Consider the following 18,449-nt stretch of genomic DNA (forward strand, 5'->3'; position numbering starts at 1 on the left):
AATATACGTTAATAATTTAGATGAAGGTAACACTGTATACACTGGAATTCAGAAGGATGAGAAGGGATCTGATTGAAACATATAAGGAGATTGAGAGGGGATCTGATTGAAACGTTTAAGATAATTAAAGGATTTGATAGGATTGAGGCAGGAAATATGTTCCAGATGTTGGGAGAGTCCAGTACTAGAGGGCATGGATTGAGAATAAGAGGTCAGTTATTTAAAACAGAGTTGAGGAAGAGCTTCTTCTCCCAGAGAGTTGTGGAGGTGTGGAATGCACTGCCTCGGAAGATGGTGGAGGCCAATTCTCTGGATGCTTTCAAGAAGGAGCTAGATAGATATCTGATGGATAGGGGAATCAAGGGATATGGGGACAAGGCAGGGACTGGGTATTGATAGTGAATGATCAGCCATGATCTCAGAATGGCGGTGCAGACTCGAGGGGCCAAATGGTCTACTTCTGCACCTATTGTCTATTGTCTATTACAGGACTGGACACGCTAGAGGCAGGAAACATGTTCCTGATGTTCGGGGAGTCCAGAACCAGAGGACACAGTTTAAGAATAAGGGGTAGGCCATTTAGAACGGTTTTGAGGAAAAACTTTTCACCCAGAGAGTTGTGGATCTATGGAATTCTCTGCCTCAGGAAGCAGTGGAGACCAATTCTCTGGATGCTTTCAAGAAAGAGTTAGATAGAGCTCTTAAAGATAGCGGAGTCAAGGGATATGGAGTGAAGGCAGGAATGGGGTACTGATTGTGGATGATCAACCATGATCACATTGAATGGCAGTGCTGGCTCGAAGGGCTGAATGGCCTACTCCTTCACCTGTTGTCTATTAACACACTTGCCCTGATCTTCACAAATTTCATAAGGTTGATTCAAATTTTAAAGACAAAGAGAAACTTAGACTGATCCCAAAAACATTTTAATTCAAAGACTCACAAGGGAGCTAGTTATTAATAAAATATTATGTGAAAAATTAACCTCTTAATGGATGTTATAGTTATTAATACTACATACAGCTTAAAGGCAGCCATTCTGCAAGAATGAGTGGAACATTCCTCAACCCAATAGGCCAGAGAAGAAAACTGAAGTCAGGTTTCTGCGAACCTCGAATTATCCATTTTGTACGAAAACATACTGGAACAAAAGAAACTAAAATCTCAATTACTTTCCTTGTAATTGTGACTCAATTATTACCCCCTGCAGATAGAAAGCTCATGAAGAAAATGTAATGATCTTGGTATCAGAGATTCTCTTCATGTTGGGTGAGCCCATTGATGGCCTGAGACCTTATGCATCAGAATTTGAAGTATTTATCAAACATTACTGCCCCTAAAAACATTCCTTTGACATGTACCTCTTGAAGAACAGAAAGTGTGGTGTACTAAAGATATGTTCCCCATTTTTCAAGGGTAGAAAAAAAAGAAATTTGTTTTCATCAGCAAGGTGGATAAGAAATGGACCATCACAACCATAAAAGCTCACTGACCCTCTACTTTGTTAGAAGACTGAGGAAGCTCACCATGTCCCCAATGACTCTTACAGTGTTTACAGAAGTGCATCACAGCTTGATGTGGCAACTACTCTGCCCATGACTGCAAGAAACTGCAGAGGAATGTGAACACAGCCAGTCCATCAGGCCATCAAGCCTCTGTTCCACTGACTGCCTCAGGAAAGCAACCAACATAATCAAAGGCTTCTCCCAACCCTTTTATTCTCTCTTCTCTGCTCTCTCATTGGGAAGGAAAGACCAAGACTTGAAAACAGATACACTAAGCTCCAAATCTGTTTCTATTCCACTATTATCAGACCTTAAATGGACCTCCCAAATGCTAAAAGGTGAACTTTTGATCTCCCTATTTGCCTCATTACGGCGTTTGCATTTTATTTTCCATCTTCACTGCACTTTTTCTGCAACCATAACTGTGGTGAACTACATATACCTGTCTGGACACGCTCCCCCCCGCTGACTGCTCCTGTGGCTCCTCCCACTGACTATGGCTCATCCAACGGACCCCGGTATATAGGCGATTGGAGACACAGCCCCGGCCTCGGTCTCCAGGATGTAGTGTGGTGGTCAATTGCTGCTTGTTCTTTCTTCCAGCCAGTAAAAGCCTACATCTCGCCTCGCGTCTCTGAGAGTTATTGATGGTGCATCAATAACATGACATTCTGTGTTCTATTTTCCTTTTTACAACCTCAATATACTTTACGTGTGGAATGATCTGTTTCGAAGTCTCATCACTGAAAGCTATTGCTCTATCTCAGTACATGTAACAATAATAAACTGGTACATATCCAAAGGTGGCACAAAATACAAAGTTCAACTTCATATGTGTGAGAATTGATAGCACATTCCTGACCAGAATATTCCGAATACAGCAACCAGTAAATTGGATTTTGCACAACTGATCAAATATAGCAGCTCATTAACCTATGACCTCTAGTTCCAGTCTCACCCAACTTCCGTGGAAAAAAAAACCTGTTTGTATTTAACTTATTTATACCCCTCATAATGTTGCACACATCTATCAAATCACCCCTGATTCTCCTACATTCCAGACAATATAGTCCTAACCTATTCAACCTTTCCCTAAAACTAAGTCCCTAAAATCTTGGCAACATCCTTCTAAATTTTCTCTGCACACTTTCAATCTCATTGATAGCTTTTCTGTAGGCAGGCGATCAGAACTGCACATAATACTCCAAACTAGACCTAATCAGCATCTTATACAACTTCAATATAACAGCCTACCACCTGTACTCAACACTTTGATTCATGTAGGCTGAAGTGCCAAAAACTCTGGAGAGCTTTATTTATCTGTGACCCCACTTTCAAGGAATTACGGATCTCTGCAACTTACTGAGATGACAGGCCACATTACTTACTTTCTGGATTCCTGCAGCAGCTGACTGGCGTTCTCCAGTGACTGGTTGGGTTTGGCCTTATTGATCCAACCCGCCAAGTCGTACCTCATAGGGCACATGCCAAGTTGATGGGCGATCACAAACTGCTGCTCCTGCTCGCACCTCCGTATCGGCTGCTTCTCTGTGAACACAATATATCCCAAAGGTTTCAGACAAGAGCCCTCATCCATCAGCTCTCAAGAACTACAGAACATCTGAAGGCGTGTTGATGGGAATAGCCATCTACTCATGAGAAGGGCAAAGGGGGAGGAATGTTACAGAACACCAGAGATTCTGAGGATGCTGGAAATCTTGAGGAACACAGTGAAACAACAGGTTGGCAATGTTAATTCTCCTGCTACCTTGCCCTTTTCCCCAGTTAGTCAACCCTCCTCATTCTGTCCCTGGTCTAGTTTCCCCACTAGTTCACACACTTTGCCCTCCTGTTCTGCAGATCTTGGGAGTTCACCATTTTCACACCCCAACAGCAAAACAATTACTGGCTTGGCTTACAATTTACTGAAAAAAATAAAGATTTTAGCCACAGGCATTCCAACAGCTTCATTTATTTTCAGTCACATGGTTATATCGGTTGTAGACAGCAGAATGGCCCCGAAAGACCCAAGGGACAGTTTGGGGTGTCCTGAAATAATGCCTGAGTTAGTGAGAGCAGGCATACCACGCCCTACACAGGCCACACCACTGGTGGATGGGGGGGGGGTTATTATTCTTTTATGTTCATCTGAGTATGTGGACACTGGTCTATAGATTTAACTAAGACATTTGTTGTAAATTAAAATTCTAGGATTTTATAATACCTATTTAAAATGTTCCATTTCTGCATCTGAAATAATTCTTATGGTCTGGTCAGGTGAGAACCCCCCCCCCTCCCCAGACCAACAGTAGAATTTCCTGGTCCTTCTTGGCCAGACGGAAGCAGAATAAAACTTGCAGTCTGGAGAGGCGTGGAGGTTGGAGATGGTGGTCGGTGAATAGTTACGTTGGGAAGTTAAAGATAAAGTGTGTTGCTAATTTTTGCACATGTTTCTTTCCATTTGTAAATGCTTCTTTTACTTCACAACTTTTGAGTAATTTTAGCATTTTTTCCCCTGGCAGCAACATCCTGTTGCAACCTGCATCTGTTTGTCCCCCATCTGGTAACCCTCGTCGGCATGCTTACATCACCTGATAGTGATGTGTGGTACATAGAACATTACAGCACAAAAGCAGGCCTTTTGGCCCTTCTTGGCTGTGCTGAACCATTTTTCTGCATAGTCCCACTGACCTGAACCTGGCCCATATCCCTCCACACACCTCTCATCCATGTACCTGTCCAAGTTTTTCTTAAATGTCAAAAGTGAGTCCACATTCACCACTTCATCTGGCAGCTCATTCCACACTCCCACCACTCTCTGCGTGAAGAAGCCCCCCCCCCCATGTTCCCTTTAAACTTTTCCCCCTTCACCCTTAACCCATGACCTCGGTTTTTTTCTCCCCTAGCCTCAGTGAAAAAAGCCTGCTTGCATTCACTCTATCTATACCCATCATAATTTTATAAACCTCTATCAAATCACCCCTCATTCTCCTACGCTCCAGGGAATAAAGTCCTAACCTATTCAACCTTTCTCTGTAACTCAGTTTCTCAAGTCCCAGTGACATCCTTGTAAACCTTCTCTGCACTCTTTCAACCTTATTAATATCCTTCCTGTAATTAGGTGACCAAAACTACACACAATACTCCAAATTCAGTCTCACCGATGTCTTATACAACCTCACCATTACATTCCAACTCTTATACTCAATATTTTGATTTATAAAGGCCAATGTACCAAAAGCTCTCTTTACGACCCTATCTACTTGTGACGCCACTTTTGGGGAATTATGTATCAGAAGCTCCAGCGATGGAGTCTCCTGAGGACAGACGGTGGGACACGATGAAAGAGTACGTGACCCAAGGTGCCCGGCCTAAGACACATCGCGGTCCTCCTGAGGAGCCGCAGAAGTCTGTGGAGATGTCAGAGCTAGCAGCTCTTCCCGGTCAGCTCCTCTCTGGGGAGAAATGCTATTGCGGGAGCTACAAACCAGAGCTCCACCACCGGGGACCCAGGAGCTCCCACTGCATCAGGGTCTCCAAGGTCCATAACGTCTCCAGACCTCTCGGAGAGCAACAGCCCAAGAATGCTGCTTCCACCATCAGCACCCCCATGCTCTCTATCTGAGCCTCCTGGTATGCAGGCCCAGGCTTCAGAGCCACCACAGGTGCCTTCCCAGCAACTGGTGTCCGCACCTGAACCAAGACGCCGAGACTTTGCCTGAACGTCACCCAAGGTGTCAGTCTTCCAAGAGGGTGAGGATATGGAGAATTAATTCCTGCAGTTCGAACAGCTGGTCAAGACATGGGCGTGTCATCTCATCCCAGAGCACTGATGCCTACTTGGCCACAGATGAGGAAAGGTTCAACTGTTACTCTGACCCCTCCTGGCAAAATTCAACATTTCGCCAGAGACCTATCGACTGAGGTTCTGGGGGTGTCACTAAAGGAAATCTACTACCACCTGAAATGACTCTCTTGGTGCTGGATGAGGCCACAGGTCCATGGTAAGGAAGAGATCGGTGAAATCATCATCCTCTAGGAGCTGCTGCAGGTCTTGCTGGGGAACACTCGTACCTGGGTCCAAGAACACAAGCCCTCCAATGGACTGGTTGTTGCGCAGCTGGCCCGGCAGTACATCAACGCCCAGAGAGGAGCACCCCTATCATTTTCTGCTCAGTCACAGGAGTGGCGACCACTTGCAGGTAACCCTGGTTCACAAATCAGAGACACTATAGATAACATAAAACCTAAAACTCTCCTAACGTGCTAGCACTGTCGACAAGTTGGTCACAAAGCTTCTGCTTGTGCTTTCTTTTTTTATATAAAACTTAAACTGTTCAGCTATTATCATGTCCCAAGGGTTGTCCCATGTCTCATTGCTAGGGATAGGGGTGGCTGTTTACCATGAAGGATGCAGGGATCCAGGTAAAATGTTCTGCTGCAATACCAGTCCTGGTGAATGGGTAGAGATTGCATGCTCTCTTGGATACAAGAAGTATGGTTACCTAGGTCAGAACAGAATTTGTACCCCCTAATCTTGTTGATTACTGCAAACACTATGATTCAATGTGCACATGGGGATGTTAAAAGTTATCCTATTGCTGATGTTGCTCTGATGTGAACAATGTACACCTACCTCAGATGAGCGTGGTTGATGATTTACCAGAATTGGTAATTGGTAGAAATTTACTAGTCCTACTAGATTTATTGGGTAATGTTGACTCCACTGCAATCTTGTTTTAACCTGTGTTGACATGGTCCCAAACTGAAGCTGGGTTGGATCCACTGTCAGCAGTGGCTGATAGCCTATTTGAGGGGGGTAAATCATGTCATAAATGCAACCAGGAGAAAGCATTACATATACCTGATCACCACAAACCTCACCACAGATCAGTGGGAGGTCCTCACAAACATGGCAAACTCTGTGGGCCTGAATGGTCCAACAATTGGAGGAAGACTGAGGAGGCATGGCTGAAAACCTGTGGCCTCACAAACTCTGTTTACTTGGGTGAAGGGGGAGGATGACGAGGGGTGTTTTAGCTATAAAGATAGTTACGAGCTGGAAAATAACATTTTGTATCTAGCAAGTACCCCTGACAACCGATTGGTAATATCCACCTGTTGCACGCCCCTTGCTTTACATCTCGCTCACCTCATACCTGGCTTGGCCATTTGGGTCAGCAGTAAACCTACCGGAGAGTAAGCCACAGAGTCTATAGGCCATCTGTGTTTGCTGATGTCCAGCAATATTGTACTTCCTACCTGTGTGCTAAAAGACCAACCACATCTTACACTGACAGAGCCCACTACAGCCTTTCCCCATCATAACCACCCCATTCAGATGTGTTGCTATGGACATAGCAGGCCCTCTAAAGAAAAGCAGCTCCAGTTTCTGTTATATTTGGTCATTTCAACACTGCTACCTGGTTCCCTGAGGCCAACCCTCTGTGTTCCATCACCACCCCTAAAATCACTGCTGACTTAATACAACTCGTCTCCCTGAAGAAATTTTAACTGGCTAAGGCACCAATTTCACCTCATGCCTCCTGCCTGTTACATCATCAACTAGGTATCCGCACCACACCCTACCACCCCCAAACTGACAGCCTTGTTGAAAGGTTTAATCAAACCCTCAAGAACATGCTGAGGAAGTTTGTGTCTGACCCAGGAAGAGACCAGGGTAAGTGGCTGCCTTTTGCACATCTGGAGGTTACCCAAGCATCAACCGGCTTCTTCCTGTTTGAGCTCATGTATTGGTGAGGGCATTGTCTCTTGTGTTTTACAAATGAGGGATTGCCTGGAGGCTTCCAGAGGGGAGACAGTGCAATCTGGAGAGGGTCCATGACCCTAAGGCATAGTAATGTGAGTTCACCCCTGACCAAAAGGTCCTTCTGCTACTTCATATCTCCTCCAACAAACTCTTGGCAAGTGGCAGGGGCCTTCCAGCCATCTGTGAAGTGTTCCATCTGGAGGAAGGAAAGGCTTCTCAGATATATCCTGCTGAGGAAGTGGAAGGAAAGAGGGCCTGAATGGTCCAACAATTGGAGGAAGACTGAGGAGGCACGGCTGAAGACCTGCAGTCTTGTAGTGCTTCTCCAAAGCCCAACTTGGGCCATCTGACCCCCTCAACAAGAGGGGCTGAACAAAATATTCCATCGGAACTTCTCTCCCTTCCAGTTCCGCACTGGTCGAACAAAAATCAAGCAAACACCAGTCACCTGAAGGACAACAACACCATCAGGCAGCAACCTTATTGAGTCCCAGAGAGGTTGGTGGAACCACTGGAGGCTGAGATCTGCAACATGTTGAACCTGGGAGTGATTGAGCCCTCAGAGTGAGTGGTGCAGCGTGGTGGTGAGTGTGTCCAAGCCTGATGGGTTTTTGAGGGTTTGCACTGACTTCCAAAAATTAACACCATCTCCAAGTTCAATGCCTACCACATGCCATGGAGAGATGAGCTGCTGGAAAGGTTGGGCCACGCCAAATTATAACGACCATTGAACTCTGCAGAGTTGCTGGCAAATCCTGCTGGCAAAGGACTCTTGCGAGTACACTGCATTCAGCACTCCCCTTGGCCTCTTTCTTTTCACTGTCATGCTATTCGGGTTGCATGGAGCCCCAGCAACCTTCCAACGGCTGATTGACCTGCTGAGGTCCTCCATTTTGTGTGTGATGCAGGAGAGTTACAGGGCTAGTTTCAAGGATCTCCCAATCAATCCCTTTAGAAATTACAGGCAAGTAAGTTTTCAGCAGTCAAAAAATACAGCTGGATTTTAGAAGGAACTGCTCGTCATCTCCCTGTGTATGGAATTGGAGAAAATAGCGGAGGTACTTAATGAATACTTTGCATCAGTACTCACTACGGAAAAGGATCTTGGAAATTGTAGGGATAACTTGCAGTGGACTGGAAAGCATGAGGATATAGATATTAAGGAATAGGATGTGATGGAGCTTTTGGAAAGCATCAAGTTGGATAAGTCACCGGAACCAGACAGGATGTACCCCAGGCTACTAGGGGAAGGGAGAGAGGAGAATGCTGAGCCTCTGGCAATGATCTTTGCATCATCAATGAGGATGGGAGAGGTTCTGAAGGACTGAAGGGTTGTGGATGTTGTTCCCTTATTCAAGAAAGGGAGTAGGGTTAGCCCAGGAAATTATAGGCCAGCGTGTCTGACTTCAGTGGTTGGTAAGTTGATGGTGAAGATCCTGAGAGGCAGGATTTATGACTATTTGGAGAGGCATAATATGATTAGAAATAATCAGCATGGCTTTGTCAAAGGCAGGTCATGCCTTACGAGCCTGATTGAATTTTCTGAGGATGTGACTAAGCACATTGATGAAGGCAGAGCATAGATGTAGTGTATATGGATTTTAGCAAGGCATTTGATAAGGTACTCCATGAAAGGCTTCTTGAGAAGGTAAGGAGGCATGGGATCCAAGGGACATTGCTTTGTGGATCCAGAACTGGCATGCCTACAGAAGGCAAAGAGTGGTTGTAGATGGGTCGTATTCTGCATAGAAGCTGGTGACCAGTGGTGTGACAATAGACAATAGACAGTAGGTGCAGGAGTAGGCCATTCGGCCCTTCTAGCCTGCACCGCCATTGTGTGATCATGGCTGATCATACACAATCAGTACCCCGTTCCTGCCCTCTCCCCATACCCCTTGACCCCGCTATCTATTAAAGTTCTATCTAACTCTGTCTTGAATGCATCCAGAGACTTGGCTCCACTGCCTTCTGGGGAAGAGCATTCCACATATCCACCACTCTCTGGGTGAAAAAGATTTTCTGCATCTCTGTTCTAAATGGCCTACCCCTTATTCTTAAACTGTGGCCTCTAGTTCTGGACTCACCCATCAGTGGGAACATGCTTCCTGCCTCCAGTGTGTCCAATCCTTTAATAATCTTATATGTTTCAATCAGATCCCCTCTCATCCTTCTAAATTCCAGTGTATACAAGCCCAGTCACTCCAATCTTTCAACATATGACAGTCCCACCATTCCAGGAATTAACCTTGTGAACCTACGCTGCACTCCCTCAATAGCAAGAATGTCCTTCCTCAAATTTGGAGACTAAAACTGCACACAATACTCCAGGTGGGGTCTCACCAGGGCCCTGTACAGCTGCAGAAGGACCTCTTTACTCCTATACTCAATTCCTCTTGTTATAAAGGCCAGCATGCCATTAGCTTTCTTCACTGCCTGCTGTACCTGCATGCTTGCTTTCATTGACTGATGTACAAGATCACCTGGATCTCGTTGTACTTCCCCTTTTCCTAACTTGACTCCATTTAGATAGTAATCTGCTTTCCTGTTCTTGCCACCAAAGTGGATAACCTCACATTTAACCACATTAAACTACATCTGCCATACACTTGCCCACTCACCCAACCTGTCCAAGTCACCCTGCATTCTCATAACATCCTCCTGACATTTCACACTGCCACCCAGCTTTGTGTCATCAGCAAATTTGCTAATGTTACTTTTAATCCCTTCATCTAAATCATTAATGTATATTTGTAAACAGCTGTGGTCCCAGCACCGAACCTTGCGGTACCCCACTGGTCACAGCCTGCCATTCAGAAAGGGACCCGTTAATCGCTACACTTTGTTTCCTGTCAGCCAGCCAATTTTCAATCCATGTCAGTACCCTGCCCCCAATACCATGTGCCCTAATTTTGCCCACTAATCTCCTATGTGGGACTTTATCAAAAGCTTTCTGGAAGTCCAGCTACACTACATCCACTGGCTCTCTCTTGTCCATTTTCATAGTTACATCCTCAAAAAACTCCAGAAGATTAGTCAAGCATGATTTTCCCTTCATAAATCCATGCTGACTCAGACTGATCCTTCTACTACTATCCAAATGTGTCGTAATTTCCTCTTTTATAATTGACTCCAATTGACTCCCACCACTGACATCAGGCTAACCGGTCTATAATTCCCTGTTTTCTCTCTCCCTCTTTTCTTGAAAAGTGGGACAACATTAGTCACCCTCCAATCAGCAGGAACTGTTCCTGAATCTATAGAACATTGGAAAATGATTACCAATGCTTCCACAATTTCTAGAGCCACCTCTTTAAGTACCATGGGATGCAGACCATCAGATCCCGGGGACTTATCAGCCTTCAGACTCAACAGTCTATCCAACACCGTTTCTTGCCTAATATAAATTTCCTTCAGTTCATCCTTTACTCTAGTTCCTTTGGCCACTATTACATCTGGGAGATTGTTTGTGTCTTCCCTAGTGAAGACAGATCCAAAGTACCTGTTCAACTCGTCTGCCATTTCCTTGTTCCCCATAATAAATTCACCCGTTTCTGTCTTCAATGGCCCAATTTTGGTCTTAACTATTTTTTTGCTATTCACATACCTAAAGAAGCTTTTACTATCCTCCTTTATATTTTTGGCTTGTTTACCTTCGTACCTCATTTTTTCTTGGTGTATTGCCTTTTTTGTTATCTTCTGTTGCTCCTTAAAAGCTTCCCAGTCCTCCGGTTTCCCGCTCATCTTTGCTATGTTACACTTCTTCTCTTTTATTTTTATACTGTCCTTTACTTCCCTCATCAGCAACGGCCACCCCTTACTCCCCTTAAGATCTTTCTTCCTCTTTGGAATGAACCGATCCTGCACCTTCTGCATTATTCCCAGAAATACTTGTCATTGTTGTTCCACTGTCTTCCCTGCTAGGGTATTGTTCCATTGAACTTTGGCCAGCTCCTCCCTCATAGCTCCATAGTTCCCTTTGTTCAACTGTAATACTCACACATCCGATTTTCCGTTCTCCTTCTCAAATTGTAGGTTCAAACATATCATATTATGGTCACTACGTCCTAATGGTTCCTTTACCTCGAGGTCCCTGATCAAATCTGGTTCATTACACAACACTAAATCTAGAATTGCCTTCTCCCTGGTAGGCTCCAGTACAAGCTGTTCTAAGAATCCATCTCGGTGCCTCAGGGATCTGTGCTGGGACCACTACTCTTTGTGATTTTTATAAGTGACCAGAATGAGGAAGTGGAGGGAGGGGTTAGTAAATTTGCTGATGACACAAGGGCTGGGGTTGTTGTGGATAGTGTGGAGGGCTGTCAGAGGTTACAACGGGTCATTGATAAGATGCAAGACTGGGCTGAGAAGTGGCAGATGGAGTTCAACCCAGATAAATGTGAGGTGGTTCATTTTGGTAGGTCAAATACGATGGCAGAATATAGTATTAATGGCAAGACTCTTGGCAGTGTGGTGGATCAGAGGGATCTTGGGGTCTGAGTCCATAGGACACTCAAAGCTGCTACGCAGGTTGACTCTGTGGGTAAGAAGGCATATGGAGCACTGGTCTTCATCAATCGTGGGATTGTGTTTAAGAGCCAAGAGGTAATGTTGCAGCTATATAGGACCCTGGTCAGACCCCACTTGGAGTACTGTGTTCAATTCTGGTTGCCTCAATGCAGGAAGGATGTGGAAACCATAGAAAAGGTGCAGAGGAGATTTACAAGGATGTTGCCTGGATTGGGGAGCCTGCCTTATGAGAATAGTTTGAGTAAACTTGTCCTTTTCTCCTTGGAGCAACAGAGGATGTGAGGTAACCTGATTGAGGTGTACAAGGTAATGAGAGGCATTGATCATGTCAGAGGCTTTTCCTCAGGGCTGAAATGGCTAGTACGAGAGGGCGTCGTTTTAAGGTGCTTGGAAGTAGGTACAGAGGAGATGTCAGGGGTAAGTTTTTTACACAGTGAGTGGTGAGTGTGTGAAATGGGCTGCCGGCAATGGTGGTGGAGCCAGAATTGATAGGGTCTTTTAAGAGACTCCTGGATGGCTACATGGAGCTTAGAAAAATAGAGGGCTATGGGTAAAGCCTAGGTAGTTCTAAGGTAGGGGCATGTTCGGCACAGCTTTGTGGGCCAAAGGTCCTGTATTGTGCTGTAGGTTTTTTATGTTTCTATCATACTTTCAGAACATCTCAAGCACTAGTCATCCAATAGAGTACTTTTGAGGTCTAGCTGCTTTTATCACCTAGGAAACTTGACAACAGGAAGATCCCACACACAGCAAAGAAATAATAATCAGATAATCTAATTTAGATATTGATCAGGGGATGATGCAAAAGTCCACCTGAAAGAACAGATGGGCTCTCAGTTTGTATTTCCTGACACACGCCTGACTGTAGTATTCAATAAGGATCCTTGACAACCTATGAACTTGTGTTCAAGTCTCTAGGGTGGGGCTGCAACCCATAAGCTTCTGGTATAGATGCAAGAACGCGAACCCTGGCTGACATCTTGTCTTTGCAAATCCCTGACATTTTTGCCCTGATGGCTCAACAGTAGGATGTTGTCAGTGGCAGTCATCTCCCAGGAGATGCCACTGCTTTCCCTACAGGTGAATGAGCACAACTACCCCCTCCCCACAACTTGTGTCAGCAGATTAGATCAAAAGAGAAGGAGAATTAGCACATCATTTGACAATTTCTCCCAGGAAGTGATGATTGGCAGAAACTTGCCTTCCTATCTTTTAGTCAGATGGGGGGGGCCGTGGGGGAGGTTTCAGTTTTGTGAGTGAGATGCCCTGTGGATAACTTGACTCCTTAATCAACATAAAAACAGCAGCTAAATACTTATGAGTATTAAGCATTTCTTCTGCAGTCCCTACATCATTTTGGTCTATTTTTTCCCAGTTCATGTTCAGATTCAGTCACAAACCAAATGGAAATTAGTTTTTTTTAGGGAGACATTATTGAAGTAGGAACTGTTTGAAAGTGCAATAGTTTCTATAAATAAAGAAATGGAAAGAGGATCTGTCCCAAGAACCTACTTAACAAGATCATGACAGGTCCGTCCATTCAGACTCGACCTCACCTTCCTGCACATCCCAGTAGACCTTGACTGTAATCCTGGAACTCCCCAATCTTGCTGCCTACAAATTTGCTCTTCTGCTACATAGTAACTCTAAAAGTCTTACAGTCTGCTTTTGTACTTCCTCAGGAAATGAGGTGTTGTATAAACGTACATCCACTTTCTATTGGAAAGAAAGACCTAATTAAAGTCTGTCTGAAAGTTTGACCCCATCACAGACCTATGAATTTTGCTCTGAACAACTGCCCTTTGTAGCTCTGCCTTTGGAGGAAACCCTGAGTACACAGTTTCTACCCTTATGTCAACTTCAGAAACAGAATCTCTGTAACAGACTGGAAAAAAGATTAAGGCCGAATAGAGTCAGAGTACTACAGCACAGAATTATAGTCCCGTCTCATCTACCAGCTCCTGGAACATAGTCCTCCATACCGCTCCATGTGCAGATCTATAATTCCTCTTCAATATTGCAATTGAACACAATACACCACTTCTATTGGCAGCTTGTTCCACACTCTCACTACCCCTTGAGTGAAGAAACCTCCCCTCAGGTTGTTTTTAGCCTCCAAGAGGATTACAAGCTTGTTATGATTGGGAGGCTTGCAATCTTCAATGATCTGGAGAGCTATGTTGGCTGGAGTCAGGACTTTATGCTTTGGCTCTTGATAGGGTCACCCATGCCAAATAGGTCAATAGTTAGAGGACAGACTAGAGGACAGGAATGGTCTACCGTTCCTCCAGGTCTGGGGAGGTTCAGCTTAGGGCTAACGATCCTGACTGGTAAAACCAAACTGTTAAGGAATCAACAATGAAGAATACTTCTACATCTGAGTGTGACAGTGTTCATGAGTCTCCACCCAGGACTTGCATGTCTGACAGTAGTGAAAACCAAGCTACTGACATGATGAAGGAAGCCCTGAAAACTGTCAGATATGGAGGCCTTCGTCACTGCCCTAAACGCCAGTGGCCTAACAGTCAATAGGTAGTTTGCCATTGAATCAGAATCAAGTTTATTATCACTCAACCAATGTACAGAGCTGAGATTACAGCTACTATATTTGTTCAACAAGAGTTTATGTCACCATAAGTCATAGGAACAGAATTAAGCCATTCAGCCCATTGAGTCTACTCCACCATTCCATCATGGCTGATTCCAGATCCCACTCAACCCCTTACACCTGCCTTCTCATCATATCCTTTGATGCCTTGACCAACCAGGAAATTATCTATGTCCATCTTAAATATACCCATGAACTAGGCCACACCAGCATTCCACAGAATCACTACCCTCTGGCTCAAAAGATTTCTCCTTATCTCTGTTCTAAAAGGTCACCCCTCAACTTTTAGGCTGTGCCCTCTAGTTCTAGATGCCCTCACCATAGAAACATCCTCTCCACATCCAACCTATCTAGTTCTTTCAACATTGGGTAGGTTTCAATGAGATCTCCCTGCCCCCACATTCTCCTAAATTCCAGTGTGTACAGGCCCAAAGCTGTCAAATGGTCCTCATATGTTAATCCCTTCATTCCTGGATTCATCCTCGTGAACTTTATCTGTCCTTCCATGGCCTTCTATCCCAACCTAACAGACTCCCCCCTTCTCCAGCCCTCTATCTCTTTTACCAATCAACTTCCCAGCTACTTACTTCATCCCGCCTTCACCTGGTTTCACCTACCACCTTGTGCTTCACTCTCCCCACCCTGACCTTTGAAATCTATGCCTTCCTTTTTCTCTCCAGTCCTGCTGAGGGGTCTCTACCTGAAACATTGACTGTATTTTTTTCTATAGATGCTGCATAGCCTGCTGAGTTCCTCCAGCATTTTGTGTATGTTACTGTATTCTATCAGCCACTTTTTTGCCCACTCCTTCAATTTCTCCTGCTGAAATTGCATTGCTTTCTCAGCACTATCTACCCTTCTACTTATCTTCATATCATCTGAAAATGTTGCCACAAACCCATGAATTCCACTATCTAAATCATTTTCAATGTGAAAAACAGCGGTCCCAATACTGACCCCTGATGAACACCACTAGTTACTGGCAGCCAACCAGAAAAGGTCCCCTTTATTCCTACTCCCTGCCTCCTGCCTGTCAGCCATTCCTCTATCCATGCCAGTATCTTTCCTGTAAAGCCATGGAATTTTATTTTGTTAAGCAGACTCAAGTGTGGCATCTTATCAAATCCCTTCTGAAAATCCAAGTAAATGACACGAATTGCTTTTCCTTTGTCCACCCTGCTTGTTACTTCCTTGAAGAACTCCAACAGATTTGTCAGGCAAGATTTCCCTTTACAGAAACCATGCTGACTTTGACATATTTTATCATTAGTCTCCAAGTACCCCCAAACCTCATCCTTAATAATAGATACCAACACTTTCCCAACCACTGATATTAGGCTAACTGGCCTATAACTTCCTTTCACAAATGACAAAATCTGCAGATGCCAAAAATCCAATGAACACACACATTGCTGGAGGAACTCAGCAGGCCAGGCAGTATCTATGGAAAAGAGTACAGTCAATACTTCGGCCTGAAATGTTGACTGTACTCTTTATCATAGATGCTGCCTGGCCTGCTGAGTTCCTCCAGCATTTTGTGTGCACTGCTATAAATTCCTCTCTTTTGTTTTCCTTCCTTGCTTCCCAGGATACTTAAAAGATCATGACCAATGCATTTGTTACCTCTTCAGCAAACTCTGTCAGGACTCTAGGATGTAGTCCATCTGGTCCAGGTGACTTATCCACCTTAAGACCTTTGTTTGCCGAGCACTCTTTCCTATGTAACAGCAATAACACTCACGGACCTCTGCACATTGTTAGTGTCTTCCACAGTGAAGACTGATGCAAAGTACTCGTTAAGTTCATCTGCCATTTCTTTGGTAGATCTCATTACTACTTCACCAGCACCATTTTCCAGTGGTCCAGTAGCAACTCTCACCTCTCTTTTTATATAACTGAAAATACTTTCAGTACCCTGCTTTATATTAATGGCTAGTTCATCATATAACCATATAACAATTACAGCACAGAAACAGGCCATTTCGGCTCTTCTAGTCCGTGCCGAATGCTTACTCTCACCTAGTCCCACCAACCTACACTCAGCCCATAACCCTCCATTCCTTTCCTGTCCATATACCTATCTAACTTTTTTTTAAATGACAATATCAAACCTGCCTCTACCACTTCTACTGGAAGCTCGTTCCACACAGCTACCATGCTCTGAGTAAAGAAATTCCCCCTCATGTTACCTCTAAATGTTTGCCCCCTAACTCTCAACTCGTGTCCTCTTGTTTGAATCTCCCCTACTCTCAATGGAAAAAGCCTATCCACATCAACTCCATCTATCCCACTCATAATTTTAAATACCTCTATCAAGTCCCCCCTCAACCTTCAATGCTCCAAAGAATAAAGACCTAACTCATTCAACCTTTCTCTGTAACTTAGGCATAGAAACCCAGGTAACATTCTTGTAAATCTCCTCTGTACTCTCTCTATTTTGTTGACATCTTTCCTATAATTCGGAGAACCAGAACTGTACACAATACACCAAATTTGGCCTCACCAATGCCTTGTACAATTTTAACGTTACATCCCAACTCCTATACTCAATGCCCTGCTTTTTAAAGGGCAGCATACCAAAAGCTTTCTTCACCACCCTATCCACATGAGACTCTACCTTCAGGGAACTATGCACCATTATTCCTAGACTTTTATTTCTCTCTCCACAGATGCTGCCTGACCTGCTGATTGTTTCCAGATATTTCTGGATTTGTTTCAGATATCCAGTACCTGCAGTTTTCTGATTACCAGTATCTGTCTCTTTGACTTTTATGCAGTCTTTAACTTCCCTTGTCAGCCACGGATGTCTACCCCTGCCATTTGAGAACAACTAATTCTGTGGGACATATCTATCCTGCGCCTAATGAACTATTCCCAGAGACTTCAGCTATCTGCCGTCATCCCTGCCGGTAACCTCCTCCAATCCACCCAGACAAGCTTCACTCTCAAGCCTCTGTAATTCCCTTTATTCCATTGCAATACTGATGCATGTGACTTGTGCTTCTTCCTCTCAAATTGCAGTATGAATTCAATCATATTATGATCAGTCTCCTAAGGGTTCCTTTACATTGAGCTCCCCTATAAGATCTAGGTTATTACATAATAGCCAATCCAAAATATCCTTTCCCTGAGCAGGTTCAAGTACAAGCTGCTCTAAAAAGCCATCTCATAGGCACTCAACAAATTTCCCCTCTTGTGATCCGATATCATCCTGATCTTCCCTATCCCCTTGCATTTTGAAGTCCCCAATTACAATTGTGACATTATTGTTATTACATGCTTTTTCCAACTCCCTTTGCAATCCCAACTCCATATCTTGGCTACAATTTGAAGACCTATATCATTCCATTAATGTTTTTTTTCACTCTCGCAGTTTCCACAAAGATTTTACTCCAACCACAAAGATTCAACATTCTCTGACCCTATGTCACCTCTTTCTAATGATGTACACTTTCTTCCCAATACAGCCACAACACTACGTATGCCTTCCTGCCTGTCCTTTTGATACAAAGTATATCCTTTGTTAAGATCCCAAGTATGGCCTTCTTTCAGCTACAACTCAGTGATACCCATAATGTCATACTGACCAATCTCTAATTGCCAAAGACAATCACCAGAGACTAGAAAGTTTCTAGAGATGTTCTGAGATTTGTTGTTTTGCAGCAGCAGTAGAGTGGAACATCAAGAAATATACATTAAGGCACAATAAGAAATTTATATAAAAATAAATAATGCAATAGGCTAAAAAGAGCAATATAATGAGGGAGTGAGCATGGTTTCATGGACCATTCAGAAATCAGAAACCTTTATGCTTTCACCCTAATTCTATATCTAGTCTCTCTCACTCAACCTCAGTGGGGGGGGGGGGGGGGTAGTCTGCATGTATTTACCCTATCTATGCCCCTCATAGTTTCTTGTACATTTATAGGATTTCACTTCATTTCAGGGAAATAGTATCTGATCCAACCTTTGCCTATAGCCCAGGCCCTCAAGTCGCAGCAATTTGCTCTGTATTCTTCAAGCTTATTGATATCATTCC

At 44.0% G+C, this 18,449-nt stretch overlaps 1 protein-coding gene across 1 annotated transcript in view; it reads right to left on the minus strand.

Moving 5' to 3' along the window:
* LOC132403977 (unconventional myosin-XVIIIb-like) overlaps nt 1-18,449 on the minus strand; it is a gene marked incomplete at its 5' end in the record, with an annotated part of 415,128 nt that overhangs the window by 287,804 nt on the left and 108,875 nt on the right. The window contains one exon of the mRNA XM_059987873.1: nt 2,894-3,053. Coding sequence (XP_059843856.1) covers nt 2,894-3,053 — 160 coding nt within the window. The remainder of the gene's footprint in view (nt 1-2,893; nt 3,054-18,449) is intronic.

The sequence above is a fragment of the Hypanus sabinus genome, chromosome 13 (genome assembly GCF_030144855.1).
Source record: "Hypanus sabinus isolate sHypSab1 chromosome 13, sHypSab1.hap1, whole genome shotgun sequence".
Taxonomy (NCBI): Eukaryota; Metazoa; Chordata; class Chondrichthyes; order Myliobatiformes; family Dasyatidae; genus Hypanus; species Hypanus sabinus.